This window comes from Haliotis rubra, unplaced genomic scaffold (assembly GCF_003918875.1).
Source record: "Haliotis rubra isolate DU_JTF1 unplaced genomic scaffold, ASM391887v1 Scf47, whole genome shotgun sequence".
In the NCBI taxonomy this organism is placed as follows: Eukaryota; Metazoa; Mollusca; class Gastropoda; order Lepetellida; family Haliotidae; genus Haliotis; species Haliotis rubra.
This window is the reverse complement of record NW_025767157.1, coordinates 451,408-471,930: the sequence shown is the minus strand read 5'-3', so window position 1 is coordinate 471,930 and position 20,523 is coordinate 451,408. Positions and strand designations below refer to the sequence as shown.

The following is a 20,523-nucleotide window of genomic DNA, read 5'->3' as shown; positions in this document are numbered from 1 at the left end:
CACACAATGCTTTATTAAGACCAAGAATTTGCTACACTCTCTAAAAAAGAACAATTCCTAATAATTTTCACAAACAGAAGTCCTGACACAATTTCAAAAATATGTCACCATCTTTACAACTTTAAATGAATTCTGTATATTACCATAGTCTCCACATATATTATTTCCATGTCATTATACCACATGATTTGTAAAAGTTGTTATAATGTACATCATTTATGTGTGAAATATATCTGTATTTCTTGTACCTGCTTTATATTTGTAGTTTATAGAATATTGCCACTGTTTCTTCATGGAATGCTTTGCAATAAATATCTGATGTTATCCTATATAAATACTCCCTGCTGCCACCCTTCATCTGTTCCACTAATATCATATCAGGGAACAATGGCAGCAAAACTAGGAAATCAAGGAATGGAGTGGCAGGGTGAGGTTATGGGGAGAACAGATTATGTAGAGTGGAGGGTCAAACTAAGGTTTAGGGAAGAAGGATAGCTTCAATGCTATATTGAAAAGTATTGCACTGTAGTGAGTGAGTGAGTGAGTGAGTGACAGAGAGAGAAAAGAGAGAGAGAGTGAGTGAGTGAGTGAGGTGAGGTGAAATTGGGTTTAACGTCGTGCTTGAGAATATTTCGCTCATATGACGATGTGCATGCGTGTTTATGTGCATGCGTGTTTATGTGTATGTGCGTCTGCTTGTACTAGCCCAGACTGAAGCTGGTTTTATAGTGCTAGCCCACTGAGATACCACGCCGCAGTGCAGCATGAATACCCCACTCAGACACATTATACTGACTCGAGACCCGACCAGTCATTGTTGTACCCATTAATGCCGAGCACCAGGCAGGGAGTGATTGAGTGAGCGAGTATGATTTTATGCCACTTTTAGCAATATTCCAGCAATATCACTGCGGGGTACACCAGATATGGGCTTCACACATTGTACCCATGGTGGGAATCAAACCCGGGTCTTCAGTGTGACAAGCCATGCATTAACCACTAGGCCACCCCACCGCCCCTGCACTGTAGGTTAACTGGAGGATAAGAGACAGCTACATGTATGGTGCCAATCAACCAAATACAGCTATCATGTCTGTCAGGTCTCAGATTCGAACCCACGGTCAGTAGATCACTAACTAAGCACTAGACTGACAGGTGAAGCTCTTGGCCTACCCTCCACTTCCCCTCAGCACCAACACACCTGTGAACCTCCTGCCAACAAGTGTTTCCTTTGGCACAGAAACAATTAGGACACAGAAATTTGGAGAATCAAGATGAGGCAGCTGATACGAGTGACTTCAATTTCCTTTCACAACAAACCTTCGGGCCCTGCCTGCTACAGCATCTGCCGATGTTATACCTGTTCCTCATCCTTCCTCCCCAACATACACGCTCATCCCGTAACAACGATAGCATCAAAACACAACTTGATAGTGGACTAAATTTTACGTTCTCCCAAAATAAAATAAGTGAACAAGTCATACAGCTGGTTAAATAGTCAAAAGAAAAAAGTACACAAAATATTTTTGATCTACTGTTCAAATATTTTTACAATCCAAAAAATACAGATCTCCTACCACTGAAGTTTACTGACAAGTCTCCAAACAATGCAGTTAGAAGGTTTACTTGGGGTAGAATGTCAAAATGGGTGAACATTTTGTACAGCTGGTTCAATAGTTAACAGGAAGAAAAGAGCACTTTGTTTTCATTTTCTGTTAAAATATTGCAACAAGAATCCTGATATATACAAATAGCCCACAGTAGTTAACTGACAAGTTTCCAAACTGTGCAGTGTGAAGAAGGGTCACCTGTTATTATGATTAAATAGTCTTACGCCGCTTTTAGCAATCTTCCAGCAATATCACGGCGGGGGACGCCAGAAATGGGCTTCACAAATGTACCCATGTGGGGTATCGAACCTGGGTCTTCGGCGTGACGAGCAAACACTTTAGCCACTAGACTGCATGTCTCATTTACCACAGTTTCTGACAATGAAGAACGTCTCCTTCTTACTGTATTTTATCAACATAATTTACAAACTGTTTTTTTCTGTAAAATATGTTGTGATTTCAGAGACTAATTGTGAATCTAATGCAAGTCCTGTTTGACATGAACCAACAGGAAAGTCAGTTGTCATACAAATGTACACTGACATTTCACTTGCCAAAATTTTATGACTTCTAAGGTTTTTGATCCCTCTAAACATATATTACAAGACATATTTCTATAAATGCAGTCAACCACCACAATCACTGGAACACTCGATCAGGTTCCAGTGATGATGTAACTGTTCAATATCAATGTAGTGGAAACCCCACGGAGACCACAAGACTAGGATACTGATTCAGGCCTACCAAAGAAAACTTTGCTACTGTGAAAAAAAAGCAGAAAAGCCCACATTAATCGTGGAAATAGCAACATAAACATAATACCTTGCTACTGAAACAGTAAAAATGACAACTTTAAATTGCTAAAACTGCATAAAAAAATGAAGAGCCTGCAACTTTGATTTTGTGCAAACGCACATGGAAAAGGAAGTCCCGACCGCATGTTGACATTTTTCAGGTTGGACAAAAGTTACATTCCCTTTTTAAGTATTTGTTGTGTTATTTGACATTTATCATCATGATACTTGTGTTCACACTTGTTTAGGTTACTTTCCATTCATATGAAATGATTGGCAACTATTATTTCAACATATTTGATACTTTTTCTACGCGAGGCAATACACGTTTGCTCGGAAAATGGAAAGAAGTGCGGATCGTAATGCACATGCGCAGTAGAGGTCAAAGATCGCTGATATAAAACTGTTGCCGTTTCATAGTCTTTTGTTGCCGTTTTTACTAATTCGGTAGCAAGGTATTATGTTTATGTTGCTATTTCCACGATTAATGTGGGCATTCCTGCATTTTTCAGCACAGTGGGGAAAGTTTTCTTTGTAAGGCCTGTGATTTATCCCCGGCAACCCATGGGACGACTACATAGACTAGGTGACCAGACTCATTGACCTGTTTTTCAAAGCGGTCACTGCTCTACGGAAGTCATAAGTCCATGTTAAAGTATGGTGTTACGACAACTGTATCACAGTGGTGGCTTCGTGAAATGAGCTCTAAATGAAGCAAGTCTAGACTTCCTCAGGTTCTTTGTTATCATACCGTAATGACAGCATATTGCTCATAATATCCAACATTAAACTGTTTAATCCAGGCTGGATTCTCTACAAGCTGCTATCTGAATAATAAACACCTCAAGCACATTTGGTACACCTGTGAATGGATCCCGCAGTGTTTTATTACATGAGCTTCATTGTATATGACAGCACTAATATAGATATTCCATGTAGAACGTTTGAATAACTAACCAGCTGCTAGCACATTATTCGTTATCCGAAAGACGAATAACGAAACACGAACCCTCTGCAAATACGTATGACAGAATTGTTGATAGAATGGATGGGCATACATTGAATAATGAACCCAGTGCTGGTTAGTATTTTGTTTTTCAGAGGTTCTGTATAATAAAACATCTCATGCTCATTTGGTACACCTGTGAATGGATCCCACAATCTTTTATTTCATGAGTTTATGTGTGTATGACAGCACTATTATAGATATTCTGTGTAGAGCGTTTGAATAACGAACCCGCCGCTAGCACGTTAATCGTTATTCGAAAGACGAATAACGAAACACGAACCCGCTGCAAACTTCAGGCTGCTAACAAAATACTGCCTATGTCAAAAGCACTACAGGAAGGTTTTCTAGTGTTGACTAATGGTTCTGTCTTGTACCCAAATAAAACTGTCTGAGTATGAGTGATGGCCCCTCTCCTCTCACCTGTGCCTCGATCAGAGCAGTGGTGTAACGTTACACGCGGACCAGCTGTAACCGATCACACAGTTGACTCCACATTGTTACAGCACACACACACAAATACCCCCTGACCTTCAGCACAGTGCCGCAAACAATCTCACTGCATGCAACTCAGGAACTTGAAGGCAGATGCTGGATGCATTAAGCTAAGGGGTCGCATGTTTCCAAAAGCTGAGTTAAATCAACAATCCTATCGACATCCGCCAGAAACTTAAGAACACTGACATGGTTAGAACTGCACTGGAATGACGTTAACTGTTGTAGCTAGTTCTTGCTGTCAGAAACGGTTTCTAAATATCTTCATAGTTTCAGGAATTTAGGTACTTGAAGGGTTTTACACAACCCAAAATGTGGGTCGAGTACTCATAAATGTAATAAACGGACACCGAAAAAAATGTCTTGCATCCCAAAGGATGCACCTGAATATTGATTGGACAAATAATACAGAGTGGATCTGTAATATATATGTCCAGTAATTAAAGTAATTCTCCAATGGTACAGTACAGTGAACCATTTCTATACTTATACATCATGTTAGACTAACAACTAGTCTCTGAAATGAACATATTTTACTGAAAAAAGTTCATAGTAAACAAACAAAAAATATAATGAAAAGGAGCCCTGAGAGGAAATCTAGACTTGCCACATTTTCTAGACTTGCGTGGGCTTTCTTGGATATATTTGCTTCAGGGTCTGTACGACAGACTAACATCATGTAAGCATTGTAAGGATTCTTGAAATAATAATTAGGGTACCTTGTCGGTCATACAGATTCTGCAACAAATATATCTTATGTCGTCCATACAAGTCTAAAATACACTAAACTGTAGTAAACAACCTCCAGGGTCCACTGATTTTAGTTCCTTATGACTGTATCTCATTATACACATTTGGAATAGAACATACAGCAAGTGGCTGTACCACTTGGTTATCTGTACCACTTTGTTATCTGTATCACTTTGTTATCTGTACCACTTTGTTATCTGTACCACTTGGTTATCTGTATCACTTTGTTATCTGTACCACTTTGTTATCTGTACCACTTGGTTATCTGTACCACTTTGTTATCTGTATCACTTTGTTATCTGTATCACTCGGTTATCTGTATCACTTTGTTATCTGTACCACACTTTGGTTATCTGTACCCACTTTGTTATCTGTACCACTTGGTTATCTGTACCACTTTGTTATCTGTACCACTTTGTTATCTGTATCACTTTGTTATCTGTACCACTTTGTTATCTGTACCACTTTGTTATCTGTATCACTTTGTTATCTGTACCACTTGGTTATCTGTACCACTTGGTTATCTGTATCACTTTGTTATCTGTATCACTTTGTTATCTGTATCACTTTGTTATCTGTACCACTTTGTTATCTGTACCACTTTGTTATCTGTACCACTTTGTTATCTGTAATCACTTTGTTATCTGTATCACTATCTGTATCACTTATCTGTACCACTTGGTTATCTGTACCACTTTGTTATCTGTACCACTTTGTTATCTGTACCACTTGGTTATCTGTACCACTTGGTTATCTGTACCACTTTGTTATCTGTATCACTTTGTTATCTGTACCACTTTGTTATCTGTATCACTTGGTTATCTGTATCACTTTGTTATCTGTACCACTTTGTTATCTGTATCACTTGGTTATCTGTATCACTTGGTTATCTGTATCACTTTGTTATCTGTATCACTTTGTTATCTGTATCACTTGGTTATCTGTATCACTTTGTTATCTGTACCACTTGGTTATCTGTATCACTTTGTTATCTGTATCACTTTGTTATCTGTATCACTTTGTTATCTGTACCACTTTGTTATCTGTATCACTTTGTTATCTGTACCACTTTGTTATCTGTATCACTTTGTTATCTGTATCACTTTGTTATCTGTATCACTTGGTTATCTGTACCACTTTGTTATCTGTACCACTTTGTTATCTGTACCACTTTGTTATCTGTACCACTTTGTTATCTGTATCACTTGGTTATCTGTACCACTTGGTTATCTGTATCACTTTGTTATCTGTATCACTTTGTTATCTGTACCACTTTGTTATCTGTATCACTTGGTTATCTGTATCACTTTTGTTATCTGTATCACTTTTTGTTATCTGTATCACTTTGTTATCTGTACCACTTTGTTATCTGTATCACTTGGTTATCTGTACCACTTTGTTATCTGTATCACTTTGTTATCTGTATCACTTTGGTTATCTGTACCACTTTGTTATCTGTATCACTTTGTTATCTGTATCACTTGGTTATCTGTATCACTTTGTTATCTGTATCACTTTGTTATCTGTATCACTTTGTTATCTGTATCACTTGGTTATCTGTACCACTTTGTTATCTGTATCACTTGGTTATCTGTATCACTTTGTTATCTGTACCACTTTGTTATCTGTATCACTTTGTTCTCTGTACCACTTTGTTATCTGTATCCTGAACATAGTTTATTGTATCTGGTAAGTCCAGATTACTGCAGTTTCAGAAATTGATTTAAGTCTCTGGACTCCTTGGCCTAGATTTTCAAGCTCTCTTAACGCTAAGATAGTCGTAAGTTAATATTAATGTATGGCACTTACGACAATCTTAGCGCTAAGAGAATTTCGAAAATCTAGGCCCTGATTTCTATATCATATATATGTTCATTTCAACATTTAACCACTACTTGGGCAGGCACGTCGTCATATGAGCGAAATATTCTCAAGCACGACTTTAAACCCAATTTCACCTCACCTCACTTGGGCAGGTTGAGGTAATACGCTGACGAGCATCTTATGTCTTAGGTTAACAAGAAGACAAAGTCATCAATATCCCCCGCAATGGCAAAATACTCTTCATGATTATGTCTATGAGTTATGATTATGTCAAATATTTAGGTGTGTACATAGAAAAGTGGAAGGAGAGTATTGAGAGGGTTTAAAAGTTCTGCTCCTGAAAGGAGCACTATCACCAATTTCAGTGTAAGTCAAACTTGTTGCCAAGGAAATGCCAAAAATATTTTATTCAGAATTCCAAAACTACCAAAAGGCACCAGTACACCACCAGATCTATCTATGTGCCATGTTTGGTGACGACATATTGAACGGTTTTAGAGTTCTGCTCCAGAAAAGAGCACTACCACCAATTTCAGTCTAAGTCGAACTTGTGCCATGGAAACGCCAAAAATATTTGATTCAGAATTCCAAAACTACCAAAAGGCACCAGTACACCACCAGATCAATCTATGTGCCATGTTTGGCGTCGACATATTGAACGGTTTTACAGTTCTGCTCCGGAAAAGAGCACTACCACCAATTTCAGGCTAAGTCGAACTTGTTGCCATGGAAACGCCAAAAATATTTTAATTCAGAATTCCAAAACTACCAAAAGGCACCACTACACCACCAGATCTATCTATGTGCCAAGTTTGGTGAAGACATATTGAACGGTTTTAGAGTTCTGCTCCGGAAAAGACAAATGTGCACGGACGGACGGACGGACGGACGGACAGACGGACGGACGGACGGAAGGAGTCCATTTTAATACCCCCCGCAAAACGCGTTGCGGGGGATAAAAAGGAATCATTGTGTAGATCAGCATATTTTCAGATTACCTGACACCCCCCATGAACAGTGTATAGTCTTGTATGTAATCATGATAATGGAGACTTGAATACAAAGCACATCCCATCTTCGTGTCCAAGATTCAGTTCAACAGGCAACAATGGTACTGCACGAATAATTCAACTGTTTATAATGTCCATTAACTCTGCATGGTCAAACAAATCCAACAGTCTCATTTCACCAACTGTTATGATCTTTTTGAAAATTATTTATTATTTTGTTCACATTTGCACAATAAATGTACTGAAATGGTTTATAATTTACCATTGAGCTGTTTGAATGGAAAAAACAACAACACTTAAACAGTCATACTTTACATACTGGTTACAGATTGGTTATCATCATTAGATTACTGAGAGCACCAGTATAACACATGGTAGAGCCGTATAACACAAGGTAGAGCCGTGTATAACACAAGGTAGAGCACCTGTATAACACAAGGTAGAGCCGTATAACACAAGGTAGAGCACCTGTATAACACAAGGTAGAGCCACCTGTATAACACAAGGTAGAGCACCTGTATATAACACAAGGTAGAGCACCCACAAAGGTAGAGCCATAACACCTGTATAACACAAGGTAGACCCAGATAACACAAGGTAGAGCACCTGTATAACACAAGGTAGACCTGTATAACACAAGGAGCACCTGTAGAACACAAGGTAGAACATAACACAAGGGTGGGGGCAGAAACACAAGGGTGAGCACCTATATATAACACAAGGTAGAGCACCCTGTATAACACAAGGTAGAGCCACCTGTATAACACATAACACAAGGTAGAACACCTGTATAACACAAGGTAGAGCACCCTGTATAACACAAGGTAGAACACCTGTATAACACAAGGTAGACACGATAACACAAGGTAGAACACCTGTATAACACAAGGTAGAGCACCCTGTATAACACAAGGTAGAGCATAACCTGTATAACACAAGGTAGAGGTAGAGGCACCTGTATAACACAAGGTAGATCAGCCTGTATAACACAAGGTAGAGCACCCTGTATAACACAAGGTAGAGCACCCTGTATAACACAAGGTAGAGCACCCTGTATAACACAAGGTAGAGCACCTGTATAACACAAGGTAGAGCACCTGTATAACACAAGGTGCTACAGCAATCCTGAAGCTAACCTGACATCATGGGACATTGTTCTTGCAGGTATCACCTGTACCGGAATTTCACCCAATGTAGTGGTATATGGAGAATGTGGCCGATATACTTTATATATGAATGCAGCCTGTAGCTGTATAAAACACTGACTTAAACCTATTGGTAGCCTAGTGGTTAAACGTTCGCTCGTCACGCCACGCCTAAGACCTGGGTTAGAGTCCCCACATGGATACGATGTGTGAAGCCATTTCTGGTGTCCCCCGCCGTGATATTGCTGGAATATTGCTAAAAACGATGTAAAACCAAACTCACTCACTCACTATTGAAATGCACAGTGATAGAATCCCAAAGAAAGCCTATGATATGCTTATGTACTATGATAACTGTGGATACAAAACCTATGCATCTGTTGTATGCATTTTATTGTTCTCCCAAGGATCTGGAATTGTACAGATCCCACAGTGTGTTGGCGATAAAACTGTTTAAACAAGTTGCAATTGATATGTATCATCTATCTTGGAACTGTACTACATAGCTTGAGATGCAACATATATAGATAGTTTAAAAGCCTAATTGAAGCTGAGATGTACATGTATCTCATCCTCCTAACAGTGAGTGAGTGAGTTTAGTTTTACGCCGCACTCAGCAATATTCCAGCTATATGGCGGCGGTCTGTAATTATCGAGTCTGGACCAGACAATCCAGTGATCAACAGCATGAGCATCAATCTGCGCAATTGGAAACCGATGACATGCGTCAACCAAGTCAGCGAGCCTGACCACCTGATCTCGTTAGTCGCCTCTACTTCTAACAGTGAAAACAGCACAACATGTTAAGACTGAGAACAGGGTTATTAAGGTTGAAAATCAACGAAAGAAGATGGCTGAGGTTAGATTTAAGTTTATGTTTATGTCCCATTTGTAATTTGAGGATTGAAGGTGAATATCATTTTATTCAAATATGTATTTCCTATAAGAACAAAAGACGCCTCTGTCTCCCAAATCTGTACTGTCACAATCCGAGGATGTATAAATTTAGAATGCTTCTCTCTTCGACGGATGCGAGGTCAGTGAGAAAACAATGTAAATATATATTTCAAAGTTATGAAACAGGCACAGTTTTATTAACACTGGAAAAAAGTCCTGTAAATTAAGTGCTAAGTTATGTACCACTCTAATATGCACATATATATTGGGTTCTGTATATGGGTCAGTGATCTTCATGCTAATACAAGATTTCCCATAGTCATTGTCACTAATTACATGATAGTGTATTCTGTAGACTAATGCTTAGTTCCTGAATATATATAATTTTGATGGTAACAAATAAACCAAATAAATTGAAAAGGAGCCCCCGTGAGACCAGAGATTCAGAACCTAAGGAAATCTAGACTTGCTTCATTTAGGGCTTTAGCATTGCAGGCAGGGCTAGGCAGGAGGGAAAATAATTTGGTTCAGGGGCTGCGAGACAGACTAGGTATTCTGCAATGCTTGTGTTGAATACTGAAGGCAGGTGAATTATTGAAATCAGTTGATAAATATTTAACAATTCAAACATCTTCCAAGCTAACGGACAGATGAAACACATAAAATGTCTTATGTTAGATAATAGTAAAAACAACTACTCCTAGATTTTCACCAATCTCTGACAGACAAGTGGTTGTATGTTTCCCTGAAATGTCAGGATTCCTTTGCTGTTAAAAGTATATATTTGTGCCAAAAATACATGTCCAAAATATTGGTTACTTTGTACCTCAATCGTTTGCAATCACCTACCATGCATGAATAATTCAGAAGTGTGGTAGAAGTTCTACAGGCTAAATGTGGACACTACTTAGGTCTCTGGCAGCATTAAACCACCTCAGGAAGACTTGTTTAGTTCTGAAAGTATGTCAGTCCAACATGAGGTTGATGTGTGTTACGAGATATTGAATTCATGTTTATTAAAAATATTCAAACTAACAAGCAACAGATGTTGCTGTTTTCAAGGCTCATGTGATTCAACACTACTTCAATTCTGCTCCAGCAAGACAAATTATTGCAGAATCGAAAACCCCCAAAAGCTATCTCTTCAAAACTAGTTACAAGGTAGTATTCATTCAACACATTTTGTGTAGAGCGGAGTGGGTGAGAGGTCAAAGGCGCCAGACCAGCAAGCACCAGGTGCTGAGATTGTATCCTGCCAGAGACTGGGCTGTTAGTCAGCCTATGGATCAACAGTGTGTACAGGCCTTCGTCACTCTTCCTAGTGTACAGTACATTCACAATATCCACTCAAAACAATGCTCTCATCAACTGTACAGGGACGGATTGTTGAAACATGAATACATAGATACCCCTGAAATACTAGAGTCACCCTTTGGATACATGTGCCTGTGTTCCCACAGCAGGGAAAATGGTGTCTGATATGTGAGATGGATGTAAACACCCTTTTGAGTCTGTTGGCAGCATAGGTCGTATACTCCCCATGGAGTTGAGAATGTTAACTGGAATGCTTACAGATCCACTGATCAGGGAATTTATAGACCACATTTAGTGAGTGAGTGAGTGAGTGAGTTTAGTTTACTCCGCATTCAGCAATATTCGAGCTATATGGCGGCGGTCTGTAAATAATCAAATCTGGACCAGACAATCCAGTGATCAACCGCATGAGTATCGATCTGCACAATTGGGAACCGATGATGTGTCAACCAAGTCAGCGAGCCTGACCACCTGATCCCGTTAGTCGTCTCTTAAGACAAGCATGAGTTACTGAAGATCAATATTCTAACCCGGACCTTCACGGGTAAGACCACATTTAGATGAGTGTGGCTGCCAGGTAAGCACTTGCACACACATGATCACAAATATATTAGAAAAAATATTTCAACAAAATGATTACAAAAGAGCACATATAACAAAACACCCTCAACAATATGACAAACCCAGACATTCCATTTAAGACTGTTGCACCTTTTAATCAAATCAAATGAGGACCTGCAAAGCTGATGGAATTACATTATCATCTATTTTTTATTTGATGATAGTTACTCTGACAGGACATATAACCTATAGTCATATGTAACAATAAGGTGTTTTTTTTACTTCTCAGGTAGTACATAACACAGCAGCCTGTAGATAATCAAATCTGGATCAGATAAACCAGTGACAGCTATTGTCAGCAATCTCCCCATCGTCAAGGTGGGATGATACACAATTAACCATGACATCCATTTAGTCTCCTGTACCAGGCTCTAAGCAGAGGTTACCAGAGAGCTACCTATTTTAACCTAAAATCCAAACAAGCCTCTATACATCTAGTAATATGAAGTTCAACTTTAAACACATAGATACACAAAAATACACAGATGCAGTGAAAGATTACATAACAACTCGTAACCAATTGGATTATTTATAGGAATTACTGCCAATCTATTCATACTGCTTTGCTTATTTTGTTCAAGAGAAACTGATAAGGCAGCAGTAGTTATGTTGATCCCTAACTATGGCTCATGATAAGCAGTGAATAGAAAACTCATAATAAACCTTGCCGGAACAAGGTAGCATTGAATTAAACACATAATCAGTGTCTGAAGTGTGCTCTGCAATGTGATCTGTCTGATGTGTGACCTGAGTCTGCAATGTGACCTGTGTCTGCAATGTGACCTGTGTCTGAAGTGTGACCTGTGTCTGAATTGTGACCTGTGTCTGAAGTGTGACCTGTGTCCTGAAGTGTGACCTGTGTCTGAAGTGTGACCTGTGTCTGCAATATGACCTTTCTGAAGTGTGACCTGTCTGAAGTGTGACCTGTGTCTGAAGTGTGACCTGTGTCTGCAATGTGACCTTTCTGAAGTGTGACCTGTGTCTGAAGTGTGACCTGTGTCTGAAGTGTGACCTGTGTCTGAAGTGTGACCTGTGTCTGAAGTGTGACCTGTGTCTGAAGTGTGACCTGTGTCTGCAATATGACCTTTCTGAAGTGTGACCTGTGTCTGAAGTGTGACCTGTGTCTGAAGTGTGACCTGTGTCTGCAATGTGACCTGTGTCTGAAGTGTGACCTGTGACCTGTCTGAAGTGTGACCTGTGTCTGAAGTGTGACCTGTGTCTGAAGTGTGACCTGTGTCTGAAGTGTGACCTGTGTCCGAAGTGTGACCTGTGTCTGAAGTGTGACCTGTGTCTGCAATGTGACCTGTGTCTGAAGTGTGACCTGTCTGAAGTGTGACCTGTGTCTGAAGTGTGACCTGTGTCTGCACATGACCTTGTCTGAAGTGTGACCTGTGTCTGTGTCTGAAGTGTGACCTGTGTCTGAAGTGTGACCTGTGTCTGTGTCTGCAAGTGTGACCTATGTCCGAAGTGTGACCTGTGTCCGAAGTGTGACCTGTGTCTGAAGTGTGACCTGTGTCTGAAGTGTGACCTGTGTCTGAAGTGTGCTCTGCAATATGACCTTTCTGAAGTGTGACCTGTCTGAAGTGTGACCTGTCTGAAGTGTGACCTGTGTCCGAAGTGTGACCTGTGTCTGAAGTGTGACCTGTGTCTGAAGTGTGACCTGTGTCTGAAGTGTGACCTGTGTCCGAACTGTGACCTGTGTCTGAAGTGTGACCTGTGTCTGAAGTGTGACCTGTGTCTGAAGTGTGACCTGTCTGAAGTGTGACCTGTGTCTGAAGTGTGACCTGTGTCTGAAGTGTGACCTGTGTCTGAAGTGTGACCTGTGTCTGAAGTGTGACCTGTGTCTGAATGTGACCTGTGTCTGAAGTGTGACCTGTGTCTGCAATATGACCTTTCTGAAGTGTGACCTGTGTCTGAAGTGAGTGAGTGAGTGAGTGTAATTTTACGCCGCTTTTAGCAATATCCTAGCAATATCACGGCAGGGGACACCAGAAATGGGTTTCACACATTGTACCCATGTTGGGATCGAACCCAGATCTTCGGCGTGACGAGCGCACGCTTTAACCACTAGGCTGCACCCCACCATTTAAAGTGTGACTAGTCTGTAATGTGATCCTTTGTCTGAAGCTTGACCTGTGTCTGTAATGTGACCTGTGTGTGAAGCTTGACCTGTGTCTGTAATGTGACCTGTGTCTAAAGCTTGACCTGTGTCTGTAATGTGACCTGTGTGTGAAGCTTGACCTCTGTCTGTAATGTGATCTGTCTGAGGTGTGACTTCTGTCTGAAGTCTGACCTATTTTTGAAATATGATCTTTGGCTGAATTATCAGTTGTGTCTGAGCAGTGACCTGTGGCTAAAATATAAGCAATCTAAAGTGTGACCTGTGTCTGATGTGTAAGTAGAATCTGAAGTATAAGCCTTGTCTGCCTGAGCAATTGTCAACAAATAACTAGTGCTGGAATTGGTTGAAATCTCACAATTGATGATTGCTTCATTACCAACGAACAATCACTGAAAAAAATTGGTTAGCGTCATTTTTCAGATTTTCCTATCCAGGTTGTTATTGCAGATATGTATAACATGATGCAACTCGCTTCTTAAAGTGATGGCTAATATATCATGAACATAAACTTCCTGGAGTCATATTCAGTCATGACTTTTCAGTTAGTGAAGTGAGTTTTCTAAGAATTAAAGAAGTTTTCAGGTCCTGACTTCGAAGATATGTTCCATCGTCAAGTGTTTCAAAGACTAAAACAGCAGTTCCAAAATTGTATGTGTTTGATTATGAGAAAATGTGATCAATTGCTTGGTCGTTTGGTCACTTCAATCAATCTTCGATTATTTCAATTAATCGGAACACCACTACAAATAACTGTCACTGAAACCAGATAAAAAACATCTCTGTCTGCCAAATGTTAATGCCATGGCCCAAGTCCCATGCATCCAGCCACAATGTCCCCCAATAAACCAAGTCGCCACACCTGGCCACCTGATCCATTTAAGACTGACTGACTGACTGAGTTCGGTTTTACGCCGCTTTTAGCAATATTCCAGCAACATCACGGCAGGGGACACCAGAAATGGGCTTCACAAATTGTACCCATGTGGGGAATCGAACCCCCGGGCCTTCGACGTGATGAGCGAACGCTTTAACCACTAGACTACCCCACCGTCCCGATCCATCTAAGAGGCATCTTACAAATCAAAGTTACGTTGGATCAGCTAGATCCTGGATTTTCAAAGTGGTTCTACAATAACTTACAAACTAGCAATCTTCAACACTTCAGAGGCAATGGTCATGATTTTGTACTATACTGAATATGGTAATCAGGTTGAGAAGCATCGAGGAAAGAGACCTCCTTCACTCTTGTATGACTGATGAAAGTATATCATATCAAACTCCATGGAGTGTGTGAGGGTGTTGAGTTTAACCCAACTGTTGACAGTATTCTAATTATATGACCCAGTGTCAGCTTATAGCTGTAAGAACAGATGCATGCTTTAGGTGTTCATCACATGAGCATGGGTCAGGTACTGACAACCTGGAAACAATCAGGGAAAACCTGGATTTGAACCCATGACAACATGTTTCTGGCATGCTCAAGGGAAGCAACTCTGCACTGATAAAAGCAATTCCTAAGACTGCTGAGCCCCCAGTGCCCCACATCTGTATTATGGTTTCTTCCCTTGTCTGTTTCACTATGTTTGGTCAACAATACCAGAGCTTCCCCTGTGGGCCACTGCTTAGTGAGATCCAAACTAACCCTAATGGTGCTTTATTGATTTTAAACAACGTTTAGAAATAATATGATTACCTTTTCAGAAGCATTTGATGCTGGCCTCTTCTGACCTTTGACGATGTGATCCTTCTTCTCTTTCTTTCCCTGACCTTGACCTTGACCCTGACCCTGCCTGGGCTTGTGCCTGACTTTAGCCCCTGAATGAGTTGGCATTCCTTTTGGCCCTGTCCACAGTTTCCTAGCAACCTGATCCTGCTCACTCTTCCTCCTGGCGCTGGCCTTCACCTGACCCAGTTTCACTGACACAGACTTCGCAGACTTCTCGGCGTTGCTCTCCACTTTTGGTTTTTCTTCTGAGGTATCCTTCTTCATCACAGCAGCTTTACGAGCCTAGGAACGAAACACAGGAGAATATGAAAAAATGTAATTTTTTGAGTAAAATTGATATTTTATACTTATCCTGACTCATGCTCTTTTGCTTGTCTCCTTCCTCTTGCGGTGAACATAGTGGAACACTTGTATCTCCCTAATTGAAGTTCCCTTCAATGTAAAATCACTAATTAGTACACCACGAGTTACCTCCCTTCCACAAGCGCGGGAACGAGGGCGCCACCTCTACCCATGTGCCTCACTCTCTCCTCATATACTGAGCCCAACATTTGAATTTACAGGAAATCCAAAGTGTTATTTGGGGAGGATGGGAGGGCTGACCTCATGAGTCAGGATAAGTATAAAATATCAATTTTACTCAAAAATTACATATTTGTCCTTATCCTGACTCATGCTCTTTTGTTTGTAGAATCCTACTGGATTGAGGTGGGAATATATAATACTTTGGATTTTAATAATTAGTGATTTGAACTGTGATGATTGTAATAACCCTATGGGAACTTCATAAAGGCACTGAACTGATGAATTCCTGCTGCTAACTTATCAGCTGCCATATAAAGGTTATTACAATGTACTTATTATGATAAAGTATATATAACATTAATACAATGCTTAAGACTAATAGACTTAAGCTTGTTAATATGCTAGTATAAACTCCTTAGAGTTTGTTAGCTAAATTACTTTAAAATATAAACATAGTACTAAGCTTAAGATATGATTAAACTTAAGCTAATTATATAATAGCAAAACTCTTTTAGAGTTTGTTAGTTCATGTACTTATATGATATAGACATAGTGCTGAGCTTAAGATATGAATAAGCTTTAGCTACCTATATAATAGCAAAACTCTGTAGAGTTTGTTAGCTAATATATTTTTACAATATGAGTATAGTACTGTGCTTAAGATATAATTAACTTAAGCTACATATATAATAGCCAAAACTCTGTAGAATTTATTAGCTTATATATTAATAATGTAACCATAGTACTAAGCTTAAGGTAAGATTAGACTTAAGCTAAATGTATATAGCAAAAAAAAACTCCTTAGAGTTTATTAACTAATATACTTTTATGTTATAACCATAGTACTGAGCTTAAGATATAATTAAACTTAAGCTATATATATAATAGCAAAAAACCCTTTAGAGTTTGTTAGCTAAAATACTTATATGATATAAACCTAGTATTGAGTTTATGAAGGAAACCTTAAGCTACATATATAATAGCAAAAACTCAGTCGAGTTTGTTAGCTAATATACTTATATGATATAAACATAGCATTGAGCTTTGAAGGAAACCTTAAGCTACATATATAATAGCAAAACTCCGTAGAGTTTGTTAGCTAATATACTTATATGATATAAACATAGTATTGAGCTTAAGATTTGAAGGAAAACTTAAGCTACATATATAATAGCAAAAACCTCCGTGAGTTTGTTAGCTAATACAAGTTATAATGTAACCATAAAGCTTAAATTATGATGAAACTTAAGCCAAATATATAATACAGCAAAAACTCTTTTAGAGTTTTGATAGCTAATATACCTATATGATATAAACATAGTACTGCTTAAGATATGAATAAGCTTAAGTTACATATATAATAGCAAAAACCCGTGAGAGTTTGTTAGCTAATACATGTTATAATGTAACCATATTGCTTAAGATATGATGAGACTTAAGCCAAATAGCAAAAACTCTTTAGAGTTTGTTAGCTAATATACTTATATGATATAAACATAGTACTGAGCTTAAGATATGAATAAGCTTTAAGCTACCTATATAATAGCCCAAACTCTGTAGAGTTTGTTAGCTTATATATATTTTTACAATCTGAGTATAGTACTATGCTTAAGATATAATTAAGTTAAGGTAAATATATAATAACCAACTCTGTAGAGTTGTTAACTTACATATTGTATGATGTAATAATCATAGTACTGTGATGATTAAAAGAACTTAAGCAAATTATATATAGCATGTAGCTATTTAGTACTGTTATAAGATAAGTAGAAATCTGTAAGATTGACTTATCTTCTCCGAGGAACTGTCAACTGTTGTGCGAGGACCATGGGATCAATTGGTGGATACCTGAGACGCCCTCGGTGATGATATCTCTCAGATAATGGTTGGCAACCACCATATCGGATCTCCAGAAAATAAACCCTCCATTATTTCAAATAACATTGTGTAGATCAATTGTAGAAGTTAGCTTCTAATATCATGAGTATTAAAAGCTCATGGAGGGTCGGATTGGGTCCATCCGCCTTGTATGCACGTAGTATGACAGTTCTGATCCAAACGGAGATATAGTACGCGAGAGATTTCATTCCTGCGAAGTTGATGATAGAGGAAATAATCTGTTGCATTATTCCTTCTGTTTGGTTCGGTGGAGATAAATTTACAGTGCTCTTGCTGGCCATCGTGATAGAATCATCGTATCATGAAGTCCAAGTATGTCATCCAGGCGTGTTCATAAACCTCACTTGTGAGGTGTTGGAGCACTATATTCAGATCCCCGAAGTTGGAGGGTGAAACTTCCGCTTTAATTCTCCAATCAGAAAGTTTAAGTAGGTTTACTAACCATCTAGTTGTGTTAGTAGCTTGATTATGAAATTCAGCTGTAGTCTGAGACGCTGTGGATTTAGATCCACTTGTATCCCGCCGTCTAGGTTATTCGCTGTAAGTCCTTGACGATGTAGGTGCACAACCAGGTGTGTCTGTCCTCGCTGAACTTTATGTAAAATTGCCTGACTGCCGCCCCTCGCCCTAACTTGACAGGGAGGTCTCTAACCTGAAGAAAGCAGCCCAATCATGAAGGTTCAGATTAACTGGACTGTAAGGAGGCTTGCTCGCTCACTGATATATAGTTGTCACTTGTAACGTAAGTCTTGAACTGTGAACTAAGATCGACCTCGCGTGAGTCGATTGTCCAACGCCGTCCAATCAGAACAAGGCATTTTGATTCTGTAGAATACCCGCCAGTGATGTCACCGGGTGTAGCAGGAAAAACTTTGTATAAAATCTTGCTGCCGCTGATATTAGCATAATCGCCGGTCTTCACTGTAGCTTCCCGGGTTACCCGAGTGACCACGTGTTTCGCGAGGTTAAAAGGTAAACGCTTAAACCTCCGCGCCAAATACCCTCAGCTTCTGTAATATTAATGCTGGGTAGGTTATTTTCCTGGCTGTCGGAAAAGTAACTTCAGTTTTGAATATAATCCACTTCCTTATATAAAGGTACAATAAACTTGCAAGTTGTCAGCTGTATACATGAATGTATCGCCATAATTGTAGAATTAAAGCTGAACTTGTTGTACATATTTCTTCTCAGAAACTTTGGACGATTATGAGTTATACTCACTGTAACAAGGCTGCTGTTCAATTTCGATATTGAATTGTCTGCAGATTCATGCGAATGGTCACGCATGTAGATAATCGTGATCGTAGTCCGGGATTGCATATTCTAGCAATCTATACACGAAAGGTTGATTTCTGTGAAGATCTATGAAACGCCGCTGACTAATTAATATAGCGACGCTCTGTGTTGTAAATAGCCTGTGCAATTGTTCGCCAGTAGGCTTATAGGACGGCATATGGCATACAGTTGATAGACAACTTATGCGATGTCTTGAACGGACTGACGAAGTAGCTATATATGACGAAAGTGGCTAATATATGGAGATTCCTTGAGGAGATTTCTCGGTGGACGCCGGAGACTTCAGCGAAGCTCTCGGCATCCATTCTAGATTTTCTGTGTGAGGTAGACTTGAGCCACTTAGCCTTCATGACCTTCAAGGAAGGTATCGAGTCAGAGCCCCGATCAGTATATATATATAATATATGAGCGCTTGCTTCATGTAATCCACCTCTGTGTTCAACAGGAGGAGTGAGTGAGTGTTTTGTTTTACGCCCGCGACTCAGCAATATGTGGGTCAGAAGCGCCACTCCTCGACGCCCCTTGTAACTGGTGAGGCTCTAGCTCCTTCGCAGAGGTGGCCTGGGACTTCCTTAGCCGAAGCGTCTAGAATCCGATCAATATATGAGCGCTAGCTTCATACAGGTGTGGTTCTTGCTGGTTCTGCATAAGTAGAGCCGAGTAGATCATCCTATCATCTTCAGAAGTCGTGGTCACGAAATCTGGTCATAAGAATCTCATTGATCGCTCTAGATCTATTAAGGCCAAGAACATAATGCCTCTGGCGCTTGAACTGTTATGGCTTTATGGTAGGCTGTGTCCACATACTGTGGCACCGCGAGCAATCGAAGTCGATCGGAGGTAAGGCGCCTGCCTCGCCTTCCTTTATCAGGTATGTCTGCGCCGAAAGTTGCCACTCTTGGAAGGTGAAGAGAGATCTAGGTTGTTTACCATCCAATATCGTGATCTCAGCCGCCTGAGAAAATGATGCCTCCATCATTTTCTATCCCAGCATCGCTGATGAGAGGTTGATGCTCTTCTGATGGTGGACTGTGTATTTCTATCTCTATGTCGGGTGACGCCGGTGAGACCTGACTGTAGACTTGTGTGCAGACTTGTGTGGTGACCTGTGAGACGATCGACGTGGGTGATGTACGAGGAGATCGGCACGGTGAACGGGCGCGGAGATCGTGTTGGTGATCTGGCGCCTATCGGTTGACCTTCTCGGAGACCTGTGAGGAGAATGTTGATAGCTTCAAGCTCTTGTGTAGTCAGGTGTCCTTCGCTGCGGCTTCCTCTGGCGTCCGTCCTGGGGACGGCGATTTGACCTTCGAAGGCTTCCGTGAGGTCTGATGGTCTGAGTCCGCGATCTAAGGATGAAGCCAAGGAAGGTGATGATCTATCCCGCCGCTGAAGGCCTTCGGCTGTACATCTGGGTCCTTCGAGGTGGTCTGCGACTTCCTTCGAAGGTGGCTTCGCCGTGGTTGCTACGCTGATGGGGGTGCCTCTG

General features: G+C 40.0%; 1 protein-coding gene across 1 annotated transcript in view; it reads right to left on the bottom strand.

The window, feature by feature from the left end:
• LOC124290561 (RNA-binding protein 28-like) overlaps positions 1–20,523 on the bottom strand; it is a 76,223-nt gene that overhangs the window by 30,959 nt on the left and 24,741 nt on the right. The window contains exon 21 of the mRNA XM_046727308.1: positions 15,282–15,596. Within this exon, the coding sequence (XP_046583264.1) occupies positions 15,282–15,596 (315 nt within the window). The remainder of the gene's footprint in view (positions 1–15,281; positions 15,597–20,523) is intronic.